Consider the following 17,103-nt stretch of genomic DNA (forward strand, 5'->3'; position numbering starts at 1 on the left):
CTGTACAAAAAGAGTATACGGTTACATATATGAAATTTGTGGAATTCAAAAACCAACAAATCTATAGTAATGTTTTGTCAACCTTCTGTATCTTATTTTAGGTGTGTCTCTTGTAAACAGCTATAATTTTTTATGTTGAGTCTGACAATCTTTGTATTTTAACTGAAATACTTAGTTCACTTATTCTTTTTTTTTTAAATAACAAACTTATTGAGATATAATTAGTCCACTTATTTGGAATGTTATATATAACTAGGTATATTTGAGTTTCAGTCTGCCACCTTAGTGCTTTCTATTGCTTCACCTTCCTCATTGCTCCCCCTTTTGAATTTTTAAAAAATTATCCCCACAATTTTAGTATAAAAATGTTCAAACATACAAAAAATTTGAAAGAATAGTACAATGAACACCCATCTCTCCACCTCAAGTCAATACTTTTTGACCTGGATTCAATCCATTTTACTTTATTACCTACATATATGTACATAATATGGTTTTGCTGAACCATTTGAAGTTGCAGAATGGGCTGATTATTTTTTATTATCCCATTTTCCCCACTCAATTAGTTTGAAGTTGTATTTGTTTCCCAGGGCTGCTGTAACAAAATACCAAACTACTGGGTGGTTTAAAACAGTAGAAATTTGTCTTAAGAGTTCTGGAGGCTAGAATTCAGAAAGCCAGTTGTCGGTAGGGTCATCATGTTCCTCTGAAACCTGTAGGGAAAGCTCCTTGCCCCTTCCAGTTTCTGGTGGTTTACCAATGATCTTTGGCATTCCTTGGCTTGTAGAAGCAGCCCCCAGCTGGCCAATGCCCTTTTCACACGGCACTCTCCACGTCTTCGTCTCTTCTTCCCTCTGTGCATGTCTGTGTCCAAATTTCCCTTTCGTAAGGACAGTCATACTGGATTCGGGCCCACTCTGATGACCTCATCTTGATCTTTAGCAAACACCCCTATTTCCAAATAAAATCACACTGACAGGTACCCGGGTTAGGATTTCAACATCTTTTCGGGGGACACAATTCAACCCATAACAGAAGCTATAAACTCTTAAAATTCTTTTAATGGTTTTCCTAAAAATTACAGTATATATTCTTGACTTCATAGTATTCCTTCATTCTCTTCCTGGACATTGCAAGAACCTTGGTACACCTGAACCTGTTGGCTTCTCCTGAGTTTGATGCTATTGTGGTCATAGTTTATGTAAACCTAGTTATCTTAAACCCCACAAGCATTATTATTGTTTTATGCATCATATTAAGTGGTTAAAAATCTTGGGTCCTATTTATATATAAATTTTTATCCAGAAAATTGGAACAACACTGGTTAGTGCAATTATTTTGATGGAAGAGTTTTTAAGGCGACTGTGATTTTTCCCATTTTGATTTTTTCAGTGATAATTGTTTTCCCTGGTAATAGATTATCAAGTAACAGCAGCAGCTGCTGACAAGTGAACTGGCTGATGCAGGGTGATGCTGAAGCCCAGCCTGTACCCTTCTCTTTGCAGTGCCTGGGAGGGGCGGGGAGGGATGAGGGTGAGAGACAGTCTGGGCAGCCCAGGGCAGCTTGGGGACAGAGCAGGTGGGGCTAATGTTAAGTCCTGAGACCTCAGAGGGCTGAGCTAGGCTTCAGGACTATTCTGGGATGGAAGTAGGGAAGAGCATTGAGGCCACTTCCCAAGAGGACGGACAGAAGATGGGAGAAATGACCTTCCCACTGTGGATCTACCTACCCTTTGACCACTGCAGGCATGAGTTTACAGAAAAGAGATTGGAAATCAGGCCGCCATCAACCCCCAAGTGCTGGGGTCTTCTCTACCTGCACCCCACCCCACCCCGTCTGTTCTGGTTCCAGAGGTTTAAGTCAGGCTGAACTCCCACTCCTCCAATCGCCAAATAAGCACAACAGCATGAGTTTGTGTGAAAATCCACTTTAATAATCCAGCTTCGGCTCAGCTGAGAACTTCCCCTCTCAAGTGCAAGAGCAGTGTTTCCAAGAGGCCTCAATCCACCAAGAGGTTACGGCTCAGAGACGGGAAGAGCTCAAAGAAGCCCTGAAATGGGAGGCACATGGGATCTGGAATCAGTGGAGACGAGATGCGGATGCCCCACCACTCGTTTCCTGCCAACACAGGCCCCAGCAAGACAAGCGTAGTTGCTTCACCCACACTTGACAACAGCCCCCGTCTTCCCATCCCCGCTCGATCCCTTCTCTGTCCCCTCATTGTCTTCTGGGGGCTGATCAGGGCCCCTGCGCCTTGAGAAGAAGGGGGATCCTTCTTTTTCTACCTGGTGGCACCAACACAACCAGCCCCATCACCTAGGCCATCCACTTAGTGATGGATGGCGATGTTGCACTAGCAACCAATCCAGGTACTAGAGGGGGAAGGAGCCCAGCTGAATCACCTTGAAGAGGGTGAGGGTCTGCAGTACTCCTGTGGTGCAGGCTGTCTCCCGGATGGAGTGCATGGCCAGCTGGGGGCTGCCTAAATCCAGTACGCGCAGCCCCAGCCGAGAAGCCAAGATAGGTCCAATGGTGGTCCCGCAGGGGGAGTCATTCCGGACCATGAGATCCTGGGGAAAGAAGAGGGTCACGAGCAACATGTAGTATGTGCTCATGCAGGCCAAGGAGGAAGTCACCTTACAACTGCAGGGCTGAAAGCCGCCTGGCAGACAGTCCACTTCTACCCCCTCAGAGCGTGCATGGGATCAGCATAAAATCACAAAACCAACATTAAATCGCAGGCCCAAAGGACAGTATATTCTGAATTTGTCCTAGTCTCTCCATGTACACTACACCACCCTATTTCCAGCTACCACCATCTTGTCTCCCATAAAGAATCCATTCTCCACATAGCAGGCAAGAGGACAAAAAAAAGTATCCTTTATGCCACCCTCTTGCTTAATACATACTCACCACCCCCACCCCATACACACACCAAGGAAAATCACCCAGTAGTTTCAGTGTTTTTTAAAATATTGCTATTGACATTAAAAAGATAAGAAAATTATGTTAGATATCAAGATTTTCAGTGTAAAGGAAAACAATTATAAAATCAAATAAATGAATAACTATTGTTATTTTTAAAATAAGAATTATAGTACTAAAGATTTTCAAAATACATATCCTTTTTCCTAGCTATGCCCCCATCCCCTCAATAACAACAAACACTCATGGTGCCAGACCATGGTCTCTAATATCATTATACTTCAAACGCTACCAAGTGAAGGGAGAGACATGAACAAGCTGAGCCTGCAATTTCTTATTGTGCCAAAAAGCAAGAAAACTTCCAAGAGTCATGTCAAAGGACACAGGAGTTGCACTGAAAGGGCTCCCACTGCTCAGTTATGACAATTTGAGGATGAAATAAAATGAATGTGGTGCATCAGATAACATTGAAACAATGAAAATCTATGATTTTATGACAGTCAGAAAAGGAAAAGAAAAAAAACACCCTAGTTGTCACCATTTGAGGAGGCTATTAAAACACATCACCTTGAAAACTGGTTATTAAAGGAAAAGAATGAGCATTTATCCTGTCTTTCTAGTGGGAACCGTACTTCATGATAACCAAATTGCACTCGTTGATGGGAGAAAAGTTTCACTTCACAGAACAATGGCAGCTAATAAATGTAAAAGAAATGAAATGTAGAAGGGATGAACGGGGGGAGGAGGAGTGGTTTTCAGTAAACTCTAATGAAATTATTGATTTAGGCAAGGATTATCAAATGGGATTAAAACCTTTAGATGTCTGGTTGATGGGGACTCATCGCTCATACAGGTTTACTGTCCAGTCCAACAAGGAAAACCCCCATCTGATGGAGGGATTGGAGAGCACCCCCAATCCAGCGGTCAATTTTATCATTGCCAAAGGTGGATCACACAGATAACAGTTGTATGATACAATGTGAAGGACACACCAGCCATGATGTCTTCTGGCCAAAAATGTTTAACTTGAATCCATCAAGACTTTAGATATGAATTCAGGTTACAGGAAATACAGAAGCTAGACGCACAAGCTGAACAACACCGTGAAGAAGCAACCAGCAAATTCAGAAAGCGAGAATTACACGGGATGATCAGCCCGGTTTCTTCAACAAGCCCCAAAGTCAATATTATTAAAAATAAAAATAATAATGATAACAATAATAAAAGGAGGGGGAGTGTGCTACATTAAAAGACATTTAAGCAACATATCAACCAGATATAACATGTGGTCCTGAACTGGATATTAAGTTGGCACAAACAACTGTAAAAATTATTTTGGGGACAAGTGGGGAAAACTGAAAGATTAGATGAGATATAAATGTGCTCAAATAAAAACTTACTGGAATAGAAAAAGGAAGTGTACTGAGTGAAAAGAAGAAGCTAAAACTACATCCAAGATTTCATTTCTTAAAACAGTGTGTTAAGTATATAAACAGAAAAATATCTGGAAAAATATACATAAATCTCTGGGGATTCATGTTTTATTTTCTTATTTCTATTTGTATTTTCTAAAGTACACATGTCCTACTTTTGCCATAAGTTATTAAAGAAAAACCTCCCAATGTCTTCCCACTGTCTCAGAAGGAAATCCAAACAGCTTCCCTGGCCTAGGAGTCCCTGCATGATGGCGTCTTCACCTCCCTCCCCTGCTTTCTCCCTAGATCTGGCCCTGTCCCCTCCTGACAGACCAAATTCACCGCTGCCTCCCTTGGGGCCTTTGAACTCGTTCCCTCTGGCCGGGATGCTCTCCCCCCCCGACTTGCCCATAGCTGCCTGCCTCTATCTATCTACCTACATGTCTATCATCTATCTAATCTATCTAATCTAATCTATCTCTCTCTCTCTCTCTCTCTCTCTCTCTACAAAGGTATACTTTGCATCTTATTTTGCACTTTTTTTTTTTTTTACAGATTGAAGGTTTGCAGCAACCCTGAGTTGAGCAAATCTATTGGCTTCATTTTTCCAATAGCATTGGCTCACTTCATGTCTCTGTCACATTTTGGTAATTCTCACAATATTTCAAGCTTTTTCATTATTTTTATATTTGTTACGGTGATTTGTGATCAGTAATCTTTGATGTTAACTAATGTAATTGTTTCAGGGCACCAAGAACCACGCCCCATATAAGAGGGTGAACTTAACTGACAAATGTCTGTGTTCTGACTGCTCCACCAACCAGCAGTTCGTTCCTCTTTCTCTCTCTCTCTCTCTCTATTCAGGCCTCCTGATTCCTCAAGACACAACAATATTGAAATTATGCCAATTAATAACCCTACAATGACCTCTAATTAGTCAAGCGAAAGCAAAAGTCACACAACTCTGACTTTAAATCAAAAGCTGGAAATAACTAAGCTTAGTGAGGAAGGCATGTCGAAAGCCAAGACAGGCCAAAGCTAGGCCTCTTGCACCAGTTAGCCAAGTTGTGAATGCAAAGGAAAAGTTTTTGAAGGAAATTAAAAGTGCTATCCAGTAAACACACTAGTGATAAGAAAGCAAAATAGCCTTATTGCTGATATGGAGCAAGTTTTACCGGTCTGGATAGATCAAACCAGCTACAACATTCCCTTAAGCCAAAGCCTAATCCAAAGCAAGGCTCTAACTATCTTCAATTCTATGAAAGCTGAGAGGTGAGGGAGCTGCAGAAGAAAAGTTTGGAGCTAGCGGAGGTTGGTTCATGAGGTTTAAGGAAAGAAGCCATCCCTGTTACATGAACATGCAAGCTAAAGCAGCAAGTGCTGGTGCAGAAGCTGCAGCAAGTTCTCCAGAAGGTTAGTTAAGATAATTAATAGAGGTGGCTATACTGAACAGAGTTTCAATGTAAACAAACCAGCTTATATTGGAAGACACCATCTAGGACTTTCACAGTTAGAGAGGAGAAGTCAATGCCTGGCTTCAAAGGACAGGCTGACTCTCTTCTTAGGGGCTAATGCAGCTGTAACTTTGAGTTGAAGTCCACGCTTCAAGTCCTAGGGCCTTTAAGAATTATGCTAAATCAACTCTGCCTGGGCTCTAGAAATGGAACAATAAAGGCTGGCTGAAAGCACATCTATTTACAACATGGTTTACTGAGTATCTGAAGCCCACTGTTGAGACCTATTGCTCAGAAAACAAAAATCCTTTCAAAATATTACTACTTGTTAACAATGCACCTGGTTACCCAAGAGCTCTGATGGAGATGGACAATGGAATTAATGTTTTCATGCCTGCTAACACAACATCCATTCTGAAGCACGTGGTTCAAGGAGTCATTTCAACATTCAAGTCTTATTGTTTAAGAAATACATTTTGTAGAGCTACAGCTGCCATGATGATTCCTCTGATGGATTTGGGCAAAGTAATTGAAAACCATCTTTGGTTTGAAAAGGATTCACCATTCTAGATGCCATTAAGAACACTTGTGATTCATGGGAAGAGGTCAAAATGTCAACACTTTGGAGTTTGGAAGGATTCCAACCCTCAGTGATGACCCTGAGGGCCTCAAGACTTCAGTGGAGGAAGTAACTGCAGATGTGGTGAGAAGAGCAAGTAAACTGAAGATATGACTGAACTGCTGCAATCTTGTGATACAGCCACAACCCTGATTAAGCCAGCGGGCATCAACATCGAGGCGACTCTCCACCAGAAAAAGATTGTGACTTACTGAAGACTCAGGTGACGGTTAGCCTTTTTTTAACAACAAAGCATTTTTAAATTACGGTATATATGTTATTTTTTGACATAATGCTATAATGCAATATAGTGTAAACGTAACCTTTATATGCACTGGGAAACCAAAAGATTTGTGTGACTTGCTGTATTCACTTTATTGCGGTGGTCTGAACCAAACCACAACATCTCCGAGGGATACCTGCGTCTACACCTGCACCTATGGCCTAGATGGGCCATTACCAAGGCAGAATGAAAAGGAGCAGTTGGAGTTCCAAGCCCCCCCGCCCTGAAATTCCCTTCTGGAAGCCCCCAGGCTGTGTCAGAGGCACAGGAGAGCTGGGTGTGCCATGAGCACCCTACCTTTAATCCTCACAGAAATCCAACAGAATAGGCATTGTTATTACCCCCATTTTACAGAAACTGAGACTCAGAGAAATTAGGGGACTAGTCCAATGTCACAGGGCTAGCACCACAGCACAACGAGCATTGATACCAGCTCTGCCTATATCCAAAACCCGCTTTCCTCTCTCTACTGGGACCCCCTCCACTAAAGGTTATCTACCAGGCTCCCCCCACATTGGAGGCCCATCTGCCTGTGTTCCCCGTGCTTCCCAGGCAGGGCCCACTCTCACCTGCAGGGGCACCCCGACATTGTTGGCCAACTTGCGGATCAGGGCCTCTGAAACTACATTTGAGGCATAGCGTTGATTGGTGTTCACCTTGATCACAGGGCCCTGGGGAGAGGGAAACCAAGAATCGAGGGGGAGGCAGAGATGGATGAGAGGCCCAGAGGGAATGAGATGGGGCCCAGAACCAGCCAGGCTTCCAAGTCCCCAAGGAGAAACAGGAGCACCTCACCTTATGGAATAAAGGCCGATGGTTCTCCTCATGCTTGTCCCTGTAGGAGACAGATTAAGGGCCAGTGATGACAAACGTGAGGTGGGCCTGTCAACACCTCTCACCTCTCCCACAACAGACATCACTAATGGATCACGGCATGCTTTCCCACATAGCCCAACAGGACCACAGTTATGCTAAACAGTGTTCCAGGCAGCCTCTAGCAATATATGGAAATAAGTTTGCAGGTAGGGCCTGTTCAACATAAGTGGGTTTGGCATTCCATGGCTTTGACCAAGCTGGGCCTTGGAATAGTCAAAGGAAGCCCACACTGAACCTCCCAGTTGCATGAAGAAGGGGAAGAGGGAAGGGCTGAAGGCCAGGGTTACGCCCGGGGCTCCAGCTGTGTGAGAACAGGCACGGTACACTCACAGGTAGTTGGGGTGCACGGCATGGGCCATATCTGCACTGATCATAAAGGACTTGGGTATGGCTTCCTCGAAGGCTGTCAGGTGCTGGGGTGAGGCTGAGATCCGCCGCAGCACCAGCTCCGTCAACAGCGACTGTGCCCCCTGGGCGCTTTCAGACCCCACCTGGCAATAGCAGAGACCTGGCTCTGGGGGTCTGGGCTGAGGGGCCCAATTCCCACGCTAGCCCAGAACCCCACTGAGTCAGTGGGTGAGGAATGTGGGGTGTTATCAACTTCCCCAACCCTGTGCCACAAAAACACCTGAAGGTGGACTGGGGCCAAATAATCCTGTCATCTCGGGAAAAGAAATCAGCACTCTGCACTGCCTGCCTGCCTTCTCCCCTGACCCTCATTTTATCCGGGGCTCAGCAGAGATGCCCTACCACAAAGGCCAATCCTCTTTTATGCATGTGACAGAGACCGCTAATTGTCCATGATATCTTCTATAACAGAACCCCCAAGTTACAGCTAAGCACATAATTACCCAGCTAGAGATGACATTCCCAGCTTCCCTTGCAGCTAAACACAGCCATGCTAAGTTCTGTGGAATGCAGGCAGTGATAAATGCCACCTTTGGGTCATGCCCTTAAAAGGATGGCCACACACTCCCCCTGTGCCCTTTCTCCCTTCCTACTAACTCAGTAGAGACATGATGGCATGAGCTGGAACAGCCATGCTGGATCCTGAGATGGAAGCCAGGTGTTCAGGATGGCAGAGACCTGTCCTAAACTGCTAATTGACTGGTGGAGTTACACGACGGCAACCTACCCAGCTGTTCAAGCTCCCTTACGACTGCACCCTAACGTAAGCAGGCATGAGGACCCATCATGTGCTGAGCCCTGGAGCTTTGAGGAGGAAAGGGCAGTCTTGTCCTCCAGCAGCTCACCATGTGGCACACAGAAAAATATGGGAGGTATGGTCACACCAGAGGCAGGGGCAGATAAATGCTGCGCCAGTGGGGACCAAGTGCTAAGGGAGCACAGACAGCATCTGCCCCGCTGGCTCACAGTGGGTGCCTGGCTCAGGCTGGCCATGAAAGACTCCCCAGAGGGGACCCTCCCCAGAGCCCTCCGTGTACCTCTTCGTTGTCATAGAGGGCAACCATGCGCACGTGGGGATCTGTGGCCAGGGAGCCAGGGGCTGCACAGGAATCGATCAAGGCCTAGTTTGGAGATGGATTAAGAGTATCACCCTCACCCCTCCTGCTTTCATAACTCAGCCCACCAACACCTTGGAGGTGCCCATCCCCGCCCACCTGCTGTCATCATGGCCAGATGGAAGCAGGCTTAGGCTTTCACTGGCCTTCATCTCAGGGGGCACTGCCTGGCAAAGGGGAGTGGGGGACCTTTCCAACGGGATGGGAGAAGCCACCCTCTGGGTGTTCTTCTCCCATACCTTCCCATGCAAAAGGCAGGAGGACGTGGAAGGTGGAGGGGAAGGGCTGAGAATCCCGTCAAGTCAAAAGGAATACATGATCAGGCAAACTAATTGGCCTCCATGAAAAGAGGAGGGTCCAAGGAGGGGACTGTGGCTTCATCGAGGAGCTGTAACTGGCTGGTTGGCAGCAGAGGCGGATGAGTCCCAGGTCTGGCTCTGGTCTCAATGACAGCCCAAAGCCTGTCTCCAAGAACAGGCTGGGGAAGGGAGAAGAAGTGTGAAAAGGGTAGATAGAGGGGCGTGGATAATAGAAGAGAGAGGAAACCGACAAGTGTGGAAAGAAGGTGAAAATATCACGGTGGCTAAGATGAAGGAAGACCACCCCACTGAGATTCCAAAGCACAAAGAGAAGGCTGGGTGGGCTTACGCCTGGTGGCTGGGGAGCAGAAGGAAGTGGATGATACTGCCTGATGGGCTGCTAAGGCCTTTCCCTCGTAAAGGGTAACTTAGAGAGGCAGCAGGAACAGGACAGGACACCATGGTGCCCTAAACAACCTCTCAGCCTTCCTCACCACAGCCCCAGGCCCCAGGCCAGTGCAAGGATGTGGTGGAAGAGTGATGCTGAGGCTGCAGTATTTAGGCCCCTCCGCATGGTCCACCAGCACCAGCAGACTGTGGGGGTGGCCAGAGCCTATCTCACCACCTGCTGGGGCTTGAGGCAGTCGCCCTGGTGCTGTGTGCTGCCCGGAGATGCCCCAGCTCACCTGCAGGGCGCAGAAGCAGCTGTGCAGATTGTCCAGTCGAGGGGAAAAGATGAACTCCCCAAAGGCACCACCTAGGACCTAGAAAGATAAACAGTCAGCCTGACCTTTAGTCCCATGCCTGACTCACCTGCTTCTCCCTGCGCCCAAGGACTTTAGCTTAAGCTGCCTCCTTGGTTCCTTGCACAACCTGTCCCTGACCCCTGGCTTTGGACTATGCTCCTGCTGTGTAGAGCTGAGCAGAGAATGGTGAATGGGGCTAGGCTGGAGCTGAGGGATAGAACGGTGGAGACCTGCCCTTCCTGACCAGTTCCTGTGGCACAGGAAAAGGGGCTGAATGATCACAAGAAAAGCTAAAGAAATAATGAGAGGAGGACACCAGCCAAGACACAGAAACTCAGTATACATTCAAACAGGATCAGACATCCAAAGTCTTAGCAATCTCCGACTGTCAGCAACCGGCAGGGACTTGCGGACAGGCTCCAGAAAAAGGGTGGCCATATGGAGCCCTCTTGCCCTCAGAGGTTCAGAGCTAAGATGGGTCAAAGGAGACAGGAACAACTCTAGCAAAAACTCCTGGGGAATCTGTGGAAAAGCCAATTCCCAGGCCGCACCCCAGAGAGCCCCAAGAGGCAGGGCTGGAGCAGGAAGCTGCCGTTTTTGAGAACCACTGTCCTGGACACAAGGGGAGGCGTGTCTACTGCAGAGAACGGGGACGAGAGTACTGACGGACTGGCAGAGCTGACAGTGCTGCAGGGGACATACTGGGGCAGGCTGGTGTCCCCGAGGCTCCGCCCCCACACACAGAAGTTCATGCTCATTCCTCACCGCAGGCTGGGTGTCTGCCAGGCAGAGCTCCATTTCCACGATATCCTCAGGACTCAGCCCCAGATCGGCACAGAGAACAGACAGGAGGACCGAGTGGTGCCGGGCATCCTGCAGGGCGGAGGGTGCTGGGAGGAGGCTCTGCTCTTCTCCTCCTCTCCCCTCCTAAGGGGATCAGTCCCTTCCCTACCTGCTCACCCTCCCTGTGAACAAGGGACTGTCTTACTGCAGCATCGAGGGGCCCTGGCTCAGGAGTCCCCTTCTCTAGCTCCTCCTGGACTGCTGTGGCAAGAATGGGAACTCTGTGGGGAGACAAGTGAGGAGGGATTGTGGGGAGGGCACAGCAGGGTGGGGTACCCCTAAGCTCAGGTATCTCCTGATGGGGAACAGCCCTTGCCCTTTAATTCCCAATTCGTCCCCCGAATGGCAGAATTGTTGAGCACCCTCGGACATCAAGTGGGTCCCAAACACAGAACCTGACTGTGGCCACCATGAGATAGTGATCTCCCAAGTCCCACTGGGGCCCATTCCGTCACCTAGGGCCACACCCCATCCCTCTCAGTCACCACAGCCCTCGCCCAGTCTCACAAGTGCATCTCCGTGTTGGGCCCAAAGTTCTCATTGATATTTCGCTGCAGATGGATGGCCAGGTGCGGGATGCGAAGAATGGGCCGGTCCACATGCACCAGCCGCTGCTCCAGACTGTCTGAGACAGGGCACTGTGGCCGACCAGCCAGGGTCAGCCCAGGGTGCCTCCCAATCAGTTAGTTAAAGCTCCCACTTCACACAGACTAACCAAGGTGGTCCTCTGAGCTGGACTGCCCTTACCCACCCCCTTCCCTGCAGGGGAGGGCTCTCCACAGGGCCTCTGAAGGAAGGTGACAATCAATCTTCAGGTAGCTGAAGCTGAGAACCTCCCAGGTTCAACCCCAATTACTACCTTGACAATGACGCGTCCAGCCAAGGTCAGGTCACGGTCAAACCAGGTGCTCCAGATCCCACCACCATAGGTCTCCACACCAACCTGCAGGAAGCCCACCTGGCTGCGACGTGATCGCCGTTTTACCTGAGTGTGAAGACGGGGAATGGGAATGGGAAGTCAGAGAAGGCTGCACGACATGATCTGTAAACGAGACAGACTATCCACAAGCGAAGTAACATAGAAGGAACACTAGTGACAGAAGGACCCAGAGTGTGAAGAAGGGGAAGACAAAACTTTTTCCCTGCTCCAAGGAATAGATCCCCCAATGTGTACCTCCCAGCTCTCTTCTGCCCACTTCTCTCCCCCTTTGATGCCTCCCCCATCCCAGAACAGCCCAGTTCCTCACCCTGAGGCAGGGGCTGTCTGTGTGGGCCCCAATGAGGCTGAAACCGTTGCCAGGAACATACTGGCCTCCCACAGCAAAAGCGATGATGGTGGAGGAGTTCCTGGTCAGAAAGTACTGGGGGGGGAGGTTGTTGAATTAGATTAGCCAGCCAGCTGGCACACGGGACTTTGAGTCCCTTGCCTAGGGAGCTGCCTTTCAGTCTCTACCCCACCCCTAGTACCTTGCTCTCGGGCTTGATATCCCAGGTCTCGGTCTCCTTGAGTTCATGGAAGCCAGCCTGGAGGAGGCGGAGGCGGCACTCGGCAACAACTATAGAGAAAGAACCCTTTCACCGCGACAGAAGCCGGTAGGAGGCACACCCGCCCACCCTCCTCCGCTGCCCTGGTCACTTACCGTGGAAAGGAGAGGGGCTCTTGTTTATGAACTTGAGGAGTTCTCGGGCCGCGGCCTGCACCGCCTCTTTGCGGGCCCTGCCGCTCATGGCCACCTAGGAGAGGGGAGCGCTCTAAATAACACCGACTATCATCCAGGCTCCAGGGACTTCCACCCCAACCCCCCAAAGTGACCGATCCAAGGCTCAGACCTGTTTCTGCCCTTTTCCCACAGAGAGACGCAGATGTCGGGCCGAACCTCTCTCCGCTGAAAGTTTGTGCCTTCCAGCCAAAGTATCACCCCAACGGTGCTTCCAGTCCAGCTCGTCCAAGACACCCCGCCCCCTAGTCCGAGCATTAGCCCCGCCCGCTAAGTCCCACCCCCAAGTGTCCGCCCGGCTGGGAAATCCGGGTCGGGTTCCGGACTCTGAGCTCCCAAACTGGCTCCTAACTCTGAACTGGTCTGAACCACGTGCGCGACCCCCTTCTGTAACTAAAGCCCCGTTTACCAGGGAATACCTCTCCCCCCCCATCCCTTGTTCCCACCCCACCCCAGCCTCTCCCAGGCTACCCTTTTCCAACCCCAGGAAGGTCAGGTCACTCCGGGCCAGGCTCTCGGTTTCGTTTTGGGTCGGGCTCGGCCCCCACCCCACTCAGCGTGCTGCTGAGCTTGGGCCCGAGCGGGCGCCGGAACGGGTCTGAGCTAGAAATTCGAGCGGGGCAAGCGGTGGGCACGTACCTGCATGGCCCCGGATACCGGCTAGTATCCGCCCACCTGGGCCCTGCAGTCGGCCCGCCCCCACTCCTGCCGCTGGCTCGGCCCCGCGCAGCGCCGCTCCAGGCCTCACCGTCCGCCCCGCCCCCATCGTTCGCCCCGCCTCGAGTCTTCCTCCCCGCCCCCTCCGCGCCCTCAGCGGTGGTGGCGGGAGCCCTCTGCCGGCCGGGAGGTAGTATGACAGCCACCAACCATCGCCCCCCCACACGCCCTCTTCAAGGTCAGAAAGTCAGAGAAGAAACTCGCCCCACCAGCTCACCTGGTCGGACAGGTACTGTACAAAGTGCTCTTTCTCGCCCCAGGCACCCTGTGATAATGATAGGAACATGGCTAATGGTCATAGAGTGCTCACCATGAGCTTTAGCTGTATGATTAAGCTTAACGTGTTATCTTGTTTAATCTTCACAATTGCCCTATCAACTTTGTACTTTTACTGTCATTTAATGTGAACAAACCTATAAATACAGAGATGACTAACCTAGCCAAGATAGGAAATGGCAGAGGTGGGGTTTGGACTCAATTAATTCCAGGGGCCTGGAACAACCCACTCTCAGATCATTTCTGGGCCTTTCTTTTTCTTGGGAAGTGTTAGTGTTACATGGGAGGTCCCTGAGGGATAGAGAAGTTAATGACTTGCCCAAGATCACACAGCTGTCTGGAGGCATCTGGGATTTGACTCTGATACCCTCTGTATTCTTTCCACATCTTAAGACGACAGAAAAAAAAACAAGTTCCATGTGTTCTTGGAGGCAATTCCAATATTTCTGTGTCAGAAGTGGTGAATAGCAATTTTAAAAACCCATGCACCTGCCTAACCATAGATACTGGTCAGGGCTCTTGGTGGCCCCTAGGTCCTGCCACCAGGGGTGTTATCAACATTCCAGGGATGACAAATGGATGGAGCATTTACGTACTGGGGTGAGAATGTCCAGGGAATGGGGAGTAGTGGGAAAGGTCCTACACCCCTCACTTCAAAGGAGTAGCTCTTTCAGGGGAGTGTTCAAGAATATACACGCTAGGTGACGGGTTAAATGCATGGCATTCCTTAACCAATTATTGAAATGACATTATGTACAAAGTTTCAGTGCTGAGTGGGACATGGAGAGAACATTCTTGTCCAGCTACTGGGGAAGGGACACATTTGAGAACAGTGAAAAGAGCTGAAACAGGGGTACAATGTATAAAGGAAGGAGACTTAAAGAAATATCTTTAGGGGCCGGCCCGGTGGCTCAGGCGGTTAGAGCTCCGTGCTCCTCACTCGGAAGGCTGCGGTTCGATTCCCACATGGGCCAGTGGGCTCTCAACCACAAGGTTGCCCCAAGGGATGGTGGGCTGTGCCCCCTGCAATTAGCAACAGCAACTGGACCTGGAGCTGAGCTGTACCCTCTACAACTAAGACTGAAAGAACTACTTGACTTGGAAAACAGGCCTGGAAGTATACACTGTTCCCCAATAAAGTCCTATTCCCCTTCCCCAATAAAATCTTTAAAAATAATAAAAAAAGAAATATCTTTAATGTTCCTCTGATCACAAAAACGAAGTACATGTTAATGTGAGAAATTCGAGTATCACCAAAACGGGTAACTTAGAAAGTGAAAATAAATGATAAAGTGAACATCCATTCTTTTTTTTTTTTTTTAAAGATTTTATTGGGGAAGGGAAACAGGACTTTATTGGGGAACAGTGTGTACTTCCAGGCCTTTTTTCTTTTTTTTTTTTCCAAGTCAAGTTGTTCTTTCAATATTAGTTGTGGAGGGCGCAGCTCAGCTCCAGGTCCAGTTGCCAGTTCCGGGAGGCAGCTCAGCTCAAGGTGCAGTGTTCAATCTTAGTTGCAGGGGGCGGAGCCCACCATCCCTTGCGGGACTCGAGGAATTGAACTGGCAACCCTGTAGTTGAGAGCCCACTGGCCCACGTGGGAATCGAACCAGCAGCCTTGGGAGTTAGGAGCACGGAGCTCTAACCGCCTGAGCCAGCAGGCCGACCCTGAACATCCATTCTTGATAGAACAAAACAAAATCATCTTACGCAACCAGGAAGAGGAAGGATGAAGGCTGTCTGCTAGAAACCTACAGCAGACATTAGTGGGGAAATACAGAAGTGCTCTTATTCAAATCAGGAATAAGACACGGATGAGCTGTTGCCAGTAGTAGTCAGTGTGGACCTGCAGTCAGAGCCAGCTCCACAAAACAAAATAAACAATTACATAGTATATGGAAAAATAAAATGTGTCATTATTTGTAGGTTATGTTATAACATTACCTAGAACCTCCAAGAAAATAAACTGACAGTTTTTTAGAGCTGGTAGGAGGGGTGGCCTGATTTTCAAATCATTGGCTTGCCTGTACAATAATCAACTGGAAAATATAATAGTAAAAACGTCCTATAAGAAATACTATTAGAAGTCCTAGGAATGAACATATGAGAGACCCAGTCTCACTGAAACGAGGGAAATGCATTTTCATTTGTCAGTATAGCAAAAATGAAAAAAACTGGTAATACCAAGAGTTGGAGAAGGCTTGGTGTAACGCATGCCTTTATACTCAATTTCTGTGGGGTAAATAAAGACTCCCTGTGGCAATTCCAGGTTGGCATCATGAGCTAAACATGGAGTTGGGAAGAGATACTCAAAAACATAGCATTATATAGATTTCCATCATAGACTTAAAATTGACATAACCTCAAAAGCATAGATTTATGGTAAGATAATTAGGAAAGTGATGATTTTTGAGTATTTATTATCTGTGTTTGTAATATGATTTATTTAATTGTAAGTTTATATAATTTAATTTTTTAATGATTGCTGTGTTTAACAACAGGATCACAAAATTCCTGGAAATGTTACAATCAGTTCCTATGAGCTGGTCCAACTTGGCTCTAGCACACAACTTCACCTGTACTCTACATCGTTATTCCTCAAAGTGTGATTTGATGACCTGGGAACTTTTTAGAAATGCAGAACCCCAGCACTTACCCAATCCTACCCAATCAGAATCTGAGTCTTAACAAGCTCCCCAGCTGATTTGAATGCACATTAATGTTTGATACACAGTGATTGACTACCATGTGGCCGTAAAAAATTAATGTGAGGTCAATCTTTATGTATTATAGAAAAAAGCTCCAAATATATTTTTGAGTGAATAAAAGCAATTTGCAGAATAATATTTATAGGACAAGAGCATTTAAGTAAAATTTACACAATGAGCTAAGTTTCTAAATTTTTTTTGGTATATATATATATTTTTTTTTTTTTTTTTTTTTTTTATTATTATTTTTTTTTTCCCCCCCAGGTTTGGAAGGCGAGTGGTCATCTGTGGACAAGGGGATGGTACTGGATATGAAGCTAACCAAAAAGAGTTTCTGAGACTCACTCTTGCCCTCAGCCTCCTGAGAAAATCTTCCTCCCAGTCCTTAGCTGGTGTTTATAATGCTACCATTTATTTGTTTATCTTCTTGGTTTAACATGTGCCTGTGACACACACTTCAGTGTGAGTTGATTTGTTATGCATGTCCCTTTCTGACCCATTAGTTTATGAGAGAAGCTTCCTACGTAGTAATTTGTCACATAATTATTAAGGGTGATTTAGAATACAAAAGACCAAAGCAATGCTGTAAGGAAGAGAAGGTATGAGGTAGGTGTGTGTGTGTGTGTGTGTGTGTGTGTGTGTGTGTCCTGCTGCTATCGGCTAAAATGCGTGCAGACAGGAGCTGAATCAGGTGATCTTGATT

At 47.6% G+C, this 17,103-nt stretch overlaps 1 protein-coding gene and 1 long non-coding RNA gene across 5 annotated transcripts; one reads left to right on the forward strand and one right to left on the reverse strand.

Moving 5' to 3' along the window:
• Window positions 1-1,912: 1,912 nt before the first annotated feature.
• DNPEP (aspartyl aminopeptidase) lies at window positions 1,913-13,474 on the reverse strand. Of its 4 annotated transcripts, none has more exons than XM_074313754.2 (15): window positions 13,342-13,474; window positions 12,625-12,718; window positions 12,452-12,540; window positions 12,232-12,345; window positions 11,844-11,969; window positions 11,492-11,622; window positions 11,130-11,205; window positions 10,907-11,014; window positions 10,082-10,159; window positions 9,019-9,102; window positions 7,904-8,064; window positions 7,493-7,532; window positions 7,267-7,368; window positions 2,404-2,571; window positions 1,913-2,051 (listed from the first exon to the last, which is right to left on the reverse strand). In XM_074313754.2, the coding sequence occupies exons 1-15, from the start codon at window positions 13,345-13,347 to the stop codon at window positions 2,001-2,003; spliced, it is 1,428 nt and encodes a 475-aa protein (XP_074169855.1). In that variant the 5' UTR covers window positions 13,348-13,474; the 3' UTR covers window positions 1,913-2,000. The 4 variants fall into 4 exon arrangements, with proteins under 4 accessions (XP_074169855.1, XP_019597415.1, XP_019597413.1 ...); XM_019741856.3 differs by having other exon boundaries at window positions 11,094-11,205; XM_019741854.3 differs by lacking the exon at window positions 13,342-13,474 and adding an exon at window positions 12,815-12,955 and having other exon boundaries at window positions 11,094-11,205.
• A 41-nt stretch (window positions 13,475-13,515) lies between these two features.
• On the forward strand, window positions 13,516-16,855 carry LOC109452698 (uncharacterized). Its single transcript, XR_012489837.2, has 2 exons — window positions 13,516-13,648; window positions 16,665-16,855. It is a non-coding gene; the product is annotated as an uncharacterized LOC109452698 (long non-coding RNA).
• The last annotated feature ends 248 nt before the right edge of the window (window positions 16,856-17,103 follow it).

Source organism: Rhinolophus sinicus, chromosome 17 (genome assembly GCF_057876585.1).
Source record: "Rhinolophus sinicus isolate RSI-liver-muscle chromosome 17, RSI-T2T, whole genome shotgun sequence".
NCBI lineage: Eukaryota > Metazoa > Chordata > Mammalia > Chiroptera > Rhinolophidae > Rhinolophus > Rhinolophus sinicus.

Coding starts and splice junctions, on each gene's coding strand:
- DNPEP (XM_019741856.3), bottom strand. Junction 8,065..9,018: donor CCCTCTATGACAACGAAGAG/GTACACGGAGGG, acceptor TGCTATTGCCAG/GTGGGGTCTGAAAGCGCCCA. Junction 2,052..2,403: donor AGACCCTCACCCTCTTCAAG/GTGATTCAGCTG, acceptor CTCCCATTTCAG/GGCTTCTTTGAGCTCTTCCC.